Source organism: Medicago sativa, chromosome 4, assembly GCF_051527215.1.
Source record: "Medicago sativa cultivar Bolivia chromosome 4, Bolivia_mono, whole genome shotgun sequence".
Classification (NCBI taxonomy): domain Eukaryota; kingdom Viridiplantae; phylum Streptophyta; class Magnoliopsida; order Fabales; family Fabaceae; genus Medicago; species Medicago sativa.
The window spans coordinates 93,864,541-93,871,859 of NC_140752.1; the positions used below are offsets into that span (position 1 = coordinate 93,864,541).

General features: G+C 32.4%; 1 protein-coding gene across 2 annotated transcripts; it reads right to left on the reverse strand.

The window, feature by feature from the left end:
- Positions 1-1,386: 1,386 nt before the first annotated feature.
- Positions 1,387-5,747, reverse strand: LOC146933975 (Leucine-rich repeat protein kinase family protein). Of its 2 annotated transcripts, none has more exons than XM_085705793.1 (11): positions 5,673-5,747; positions 5,315-5,472; positions 4,444-4,576; positions 4,268-4,339; positions 3,856-3,999; positions 3,680-3,745; positions 3,515-3,585; positions 3,245-3,388; positions 2,753-3,094; positions 2,259-2,653; positions 1,387-1,954 (listed from the first exon to the last, which is right to left on the reverse strand). In XM_085705793.1, exons 2-11 carry the CDS (start codon positions 5,421-5,423, stop codon positions 1,637-1,639), a joined length of 1,794 nt encoding a protein of 597 aa, XP_085561919.1. In that variant the 5' UTR covers positions 5,424-5,472; positions 5,673-5,747; the 3' UTR covers positions 1,387-1,636. The 2 variants fall into 2 exon arrangements, with proteins under 2 accessions (XP_085561919.1, XP_085561920.1); XM_085705794.1 differs by having other exon boundaries at positions 5,669-5,747.
- Positions 5,748-7,319: the final 1,572 nt, after the last annotated feature.

Genomic DNA, 7,319 nt, shown 5'->3' on the forward strand with positions numbered 1-7,319 from the left:
AAACTGTAAATTTACGAGTTGGTGAATCCTTTGCCGTTAATATCTTTGTCCATTTCGATCATTATTTACATGCCCACTTCAACCATTTAATGGCTTAATTTCTTTTAGGGCCGTCTAATGGCTTAATTCTTGTCCACTTCAATGTTTTTTTTCTTTGTCCAGACAAATGGCTTATTATCTTTAACATTTATATTTTACATTTATTTTTTTACGCAAAGGATTTTACATTTATTACTTTATTAAAAATTTGAAAATTTTCATTTATTTTAGGTATGCCTATTACTAGTACTTGAAAATATGTAAGGAAATGAATCATAACCGTGAGCGCAAATAAACATTAGCATTACACCCAATAAATAATTATGATTACATTCCCCCTCAATAAAAAAAATTATGATTACATTCATTCCTACATACACCCTCCGGTCACTAATATAAGCAAAAGTTTGATTTCTAGATTCATTCATTAAATGACGTATGTAATCTATAATAAAGACTACATACGTCATTTAATGAATGAATCTAAAAATCAAACGTTTGCTTATATTAATGACCGGAGGGTGTATATCTCAACAATTCCTTTTTTTTTTTTCGATCACACTCAACAATTCCTTTTAAAAATAGCAATTTCTTTTTTTTTTGACCAAAAAAAATAGCAATTTCTTAAACTCTAAGATTTATTTGGTTGCGCAAGTATACAATAGGTTTTTTTTGATTGCGCAAGGACACAATAAAGATAAGATATGATTAATTTCTTAAATTTAAATATATAGACAAGATAACATTATTTCTTAATTTCTTAAATTTAAATATATAGACAAGATAACATTATTTTTTGTTTCGATGTGAAGGCAAATAGTACCTCGACGACCTATATGCAAATCTGCAGTGGATTGTCGATGAAATAGAATCGACCACTCGACCACTCACAATATCAAGTGGCACGAAGGAGAATGGTTTTCTGATGATTTTTTATGCATTTTGAATTTTTGGATTTCATTTCATGTGAATGATATATGTTTGTATTGTAATACCTAAACAAGTATGCCCCATTTGTTTCCTTCAAAAAAAAAGTATGCCCCATTTGTTTTCATTTTTAATGTGTATCGAATATTTTCACTTTTGAATGAATTACACACTAACTTACGACATTTTGAATGATGATTCTATTTTGAATGTTGATTGAATTTATGACACTTTGAATGTTGATTGAATTTTGAATGTAAAGAAAAAACCAATGTTATAATCATTCATAAATCGAGAAGATTATAACATCATCTTTAGTTTATATGAAATGGACTTTTACTGATTTGCAGTTTGTCATGGAAAAACAATGCAAAGAAAAAAACTTCAAAGAAAGGCAAACATAGTTGTGATACACATATATTGCAACCTAAGAAACACATATATTGCAACCAGAATCTTCACCTCTAATTAAATACAATATATTATCTATGCCAAACCCTTCATTCCTTTCTTTTCCATTCTATATAACATCCATCACTATATATAACATAGACTTTAAAGTACGTATGTATATATGCCTTTTTTCTTTAAAGCATAGTGAAAGTACATATATATTCTATGATGACAAGGAACAGCATTTTCAAAATTGACTTCTGTAGTTATTGTACGCCTATCTTGCTCTGGAAAGTTGTATAGCTTCTTGATCAAGAGTAGACTCATCACTCCAAGGAAATTGGTGAGTCATGAATGATAATTCTATTTCTTGATTTCTAGCCTCTTCAAGTTGCTTCCAGTCAGCCCATCTATCTGCCAACCCTACTCCCTGCAACATTTTTACCACCTCGGACATTGTCGGACGATCCTCTGGATAGCCTTGTGTGCAAAGTAATGCAACTTGAAGAATGGTTTCAGCTTCTTTTGGATCGTAAGTCTCCAAATTGTTATCCACTATGTCCTCTAGCCTATTTTCTCTAAGTAGATTTTTTACCTGTTTCATAAATTCAAATTAACATCATATCCTTAGAGGAAAATTATTATATTGGGGAAAAAATTTAGTCGCACTGTTAAAGGATCTCGACCATTGGATCAATATCATATGGCTTATATTTTTACTTCACCAAATAAGCTTGAAAATACATATTGAAATATGAGTATTTTGATCTGCATATAACTGCCGAGATCCACAACTGTGTGACTGTATAAACTCTAAACCCCTGATAACAACATCGATGAATGACCACTGAACAAAATTAACGAAGCAATTAATGGATGAAGTAGATAGAAAATGTTACATGATCAATCAAAAGAACATCCTCCTCCTCTTCGAGCCGAGAGAGGTCAATTGCACGCTGACCAGTGATTAGTTCAAGAAGCGTTATGCCATATCCAAAAACATCTGTCTTCTCTGATGATTTTCCGGTTGACAAATATTCCGGGGCAATATGACCCATTGTACCGCGCACTTGAGTGGTAACATGAGTCATCCTTGCATCAACCAGCTTGGCTAGTCCAAAATCACCTAGAACAGGTTCAAACTCATCATCTAGAAGGATATTTGCAGCCTTTAGATCACGGTGAATTATCTTCGGATTGCATTGCTCATGTAGATATTCTAGACCGTGCGCCGTACCAAAAGCTACACGCTTCCTTGTTGGCCAATCCAAGCCTTTCTCATCAGATTTTAAATCTAAAACAGCATAGAGAAGTCAATAATATTAAGCAATGAGCCCAAAACTCTCACAAAGAAATAGATCAGAGAATGGAAAAAGTTGTATCAGGTTTTTACCTCTTAGTTGATATGCTACACTTAGATTTTCCATGAAAGGATATACAAGGATTCTTTCAGTTGATGTTGTACAGAATCCAATTAGTCTTAGGAGATTTCTATGAACTGCAACACTAATGAGATCAACTTCTCTCTCGAATGCAGCCTCTCCACCAGGATTATGATAATCGGTGAGGCGTTTCACAGCGATTTTTGTGTTATCTGAGAGTACTCCTTTGTACACTTTTCCAAATCCACCTTGGCCAATTACATTGCTTTCGCTGAAACTTTTAGTTGCGATTTGGAGTTCGCGCAAAGAAAATCTTCTTAATTGTCCAAAAGAAATTTTGCTCTCATCTTCACCTGTAAAATTTATCATATATTACTTACTTTCCGATGGAGTTTTGAAAATGTTTCTTATGTTTTATATAAAACAGAAGAAAGGTACTTCCTCCTAGGCCTTATTATGTCATGCTGAGACAAAGTAATTTGACAAAAAAACGGAAAAATTACCTAAAACATCAACAAAGACATCACTTTTGTGTCTGATCTTTTGATGGTGTCTATATGTAAAGATGGCTCCAAGACACAGAAGCACAAATGCACCGCAACTCGCATAAGGCATGGCTTTTGCCAATTTTGATTTGTTGGTTGAAGCTGCAGCAAAGGAGAGGTAAACTTTAAGTAGCTTCTACCTAACAATTTTTTCAGTAGTTCATATTTTTCAAGGTTAATTATACTTTCTTAATCACATGTTTTAAGTTTTGAGTTAACCAATCAAACCTGGATGATCAGATTTAGAAACACAAGGCTGGTCGAAGCTAGAGCCACAATCAAGAGGCGTATCTGAAAAGCTGAAAGTAAAAAAAATCATAAATCAAGAGAATACATGATACAATATTATCTATTACTAAATGAAAATACCCATAAATATATAAGTATTAATACTTAAACATTGGAACTGAAAAGAGTTGTGTCGGGATAGTTCCAGTAAGACCATTTGAAGAAAGATCCCTGTTAAAAGAAAAACACAAATCAATTATAGCATATTCAATATCAGAATAGGAAGCATAGGGAAACAAACCATAGAAGAAGCATATAAGAAATTGAAAATGAAGCCTCACACATTCTTGAGACTGGATAGTTGACCCCAACTAACCGGTATAGAGCCATTAAAATTATTGTTAGCAAGATTCAGATATTGCAGGTATGTCAAGTTGGCAATGTAATCAGGTAAGGGGCCTGAAAGATTGTTGTTCTGCAATTCCCTGCATCAAGATTATAGTTTAAGACATGCTAGCAGGAAGGAAAAACTACCTCACCAGTCATCAATCATAATCGTCAGATCATTAAAAATATTTAACTTTAATCATAATTACTTCTAATGTCACAAATATGATTGTAATTTTGTGGCAGTGTAAAGCTTTTTACACTGGCAGTCGATCAAATTAATTGTTATGGCATCATGCTGCTATAGTTCATTAGTTGGATAAGCTGCCAATCTAATTAATGTCAACTAATTGTAATGAGACTTACAAGTTAACCAAATATTTCAATCTGGTAATTGAGGGGGAAAGTGTTCCAGAAAATCCAATAGAAGCCAGGGTCCTGTAGATTGATTAGCGAAAAATATTTGAGAATATGAAGAAAAAACTAGATTATGAAAATAGTAGTAAGAAACATTTTGTACTTTATGTGATGGATGAACTTACAGAGATATGACATGTCCATTTCTACAAGTGACATGTGACCAACTGAAACATGGGCTCACTAAATGACTGTCCCAATCTGTTATTTGATTATTTGAATCATTAAGGTAATTCAAAAGATCAAGCAGAGCTTCACCTGGAAATATTAGGCCAAATGTTTCAGAATCATTAAGAGTGTTGATATATATTAGAGAATTATTGCTAAATAAGAATTGAAGTTATGCACAAACCAGAGAATAACATTGTAAAACTTATGGTATATAAGAAAACAATAATTCTAAAATAGTAGTTAATCTAACCTAAATGTCAAATTTATCAAAGCTAGATACAGTTGCAGTAATTCAAGTGTTAAATAATTTTACACTAACAATAAAGAAGATAGTGCCACATCATGTTAGAATTAGTCGGAGATTGTTAGAGGTAGTTGCAAGTCGATTTTGTAAGGATAAGTTAGACTCCGTATAAAAAACTAATGTAGTATCAAAGCCAACCAATTTGTGTCCCCCACCATATTATCAATACACCAATAGTAGTGTTGAGCGTCTGAGTGTGTATTGAGAAAAACCAAGTCCCACAATGAAAATAAATATTACTTGAAAAGAGTTTATAAAGATTGTATCATGAAACCAACTTGCAACTAGCTTTAACAGTTTCTTTCTAACTGATTCTAACACATCATTATAATTATCTATGGTTGATCGTTGATCAAACATGTTTGACACATGATTTTCATTTGATAGGATAGATTAAAATTCATTCCACAGTAGCACAGGAAGTCAAAATTGAATTCAAACAATAATAAAAATAAATACATACATACATACATGCTACTATTGAGAAAGAAAAGAATGAATAACATCAAAATTCACCACACCTTCTATATCAGGATCTTTGATTGCAGAACTGAGTTTCAAGACAACAAGGAATATGAACCACCTCATCAACATTTTGAAAGGAGCCCTGCTAGAATTTGAGGGCAACATGAAAACCCCTTTGATCTCCAAAGAACATACACATACACCTTGTCAAGCCCTTTTTTAAAAGAAAAATAACAATAGAGAAACAGGTTAATAACATTTAATAAATAGTAATACTATAGCTGCATATACAAGTTTACAAAAGTTACTACATGTTTTCATGTGCATACATATGTTCACATCACATGTATGTATGTATGTCTTTGATGATATATTTACATAAGACAGGAACAAAAGAAACAAAAACATACTTACTAGTTTTGCAAACATGAACACTGATAGGAGAGAGGGAGTTGAACACTTTATTGTTGTCACAAAATGATGAATGTCAAAGATATCAAATGAGCTGAGTGATCATAAGGTAGTGTAAGGGAGGGACCCACATGGCAATAAGAAACAGGACTTAAAAGGGTAAAGAACGAAGACTCCTTTTTTTTCTTTTTTCAAAAATACATGAACCAAGCTTAATAAATGTGAATTGCATAGAAGAAGAAAAAAAAGGAATATACTAAGAGACCAATGAGAAAGAATATGAGAGCTACTTGGTTATGTGTTGGTTGTGTCAGTGGTGGGAAGAGAATGAGAATCCCACTAAATTAGGATTTCACTTTGTTGATACTAATAGGCTTCTTCATCACCCTTTTATCTCTCTCTCTTGATGAATGCTATTTTGATCTATAGTTAGGGACTAATTCCTTGAAATACTTCAATTCATATAAAGGGATACATTTTTTTCTTTAAAAATAAAATAAAATAAAGGGATACATTTAAGATCAAATCATTTACTAAGATGATAATTTATCAACGCTGTCGCACCATGTTGGTTCTCTCTCTTAAAACAATTTGAATGCTTCAACTCCAAACAAACTCTGAAGTACCGCAACACTTCTAATTAAAAATATGTTCGATGTTCTACGCTAATAAATGTAAATTCCATCCATTAATTTATTTTTAAATTATTATCGATGTTACCATACCAATGTGAAAGTAGTGTCTGGTGGTATCCAATCCATGTCTTAGTGCTTGTTAGCAAGCAAATATCTCATTTGCTCATTTTTGGGCTGAGCTGTGGCACAAATGAAGCTTCCACTAAAAATGATTTGATTATAGATTCTCATGTTTCATGACAGTGCCTCTTCGATTTTATTTTTATTTTTTAAAAGCAAAAGAAGAAAGGAACCACTTTAGCTACATTTTAAAAGGCACCATTAGTAATAATAGAGAATTTGTTGGACCGTGTGGTAGTGCGGAAAGGAAAGGGGGAGACTAAGTAAAGTTTTAATTAGGATAAGGAATTGTGGATAATTATGGTATCACCCTATGAGGCACACACATAAACAGCAATGGTGGAGTGGGATTGTGACACTTGTAACTAAGAAGATCAAACATTGGTTGCTTTGATTTGAGGCATGTTTCACGTGCTAGTAAGAGGAGCCCTAATAGTGTTATTAATAGTAAGAGTTGTGTTATTTGAACATCCATTTATATTTTAATTTTTTAGACAACCAAAATAACACAATTCTTACACATTTGATCAAAGGTGTGTCTAATGTCTAACACTTACACTTTTGATCAAAGGTGTGTCTAATGTCTGTAATGTATAACTACTCGATAACGATCCGACATTGGCACATATTGTTACAAACGATTAATTTATTTTTTAAAAACTATTATTGATGTTTATGAATTACTGTTGTATAAGATATGTGTAACTGGTTGAGTGCTTCATGTGATGGGAGAAATAAGTAAACCTTGTTTGCAGCGGCGTGTGTTGTTTGTTTGATATTTTGGCGACACAAAACGGCTAAGTTGAAGGGTTTATTGTTTATTGTTGTACTTTCCTTACAGAAAAAATCTAAAGAACCAAAATGATCACTTATTATTAGAGTTTTTTTATATAAA

Bases quoted from the DNA above. Each gene is read 5' to 3' on its own strand.
- LOC146933975 (XM_085705793.1), bottom strand. From the start codon at position 5,423: ATGTTGCCCTCAAATTCTAGCAGGGCTCCTTTCAAAATGTTGATGAGG. The intron at 3,389-3,514 runs GTTTGATTGGTT...CCTTTGCTGCAG, and splicing joins TTCTAAATCTGATCATCCAG to CTTCAACCAACAAATCAAAA. The intron at 3,095-3,244 runs GTAATTTTTCCG...TAAATTTTACAG, and splicing joins TGTCTTTGTTGATGTTTTAG to GTGAAGATGAGAGCAAAATT.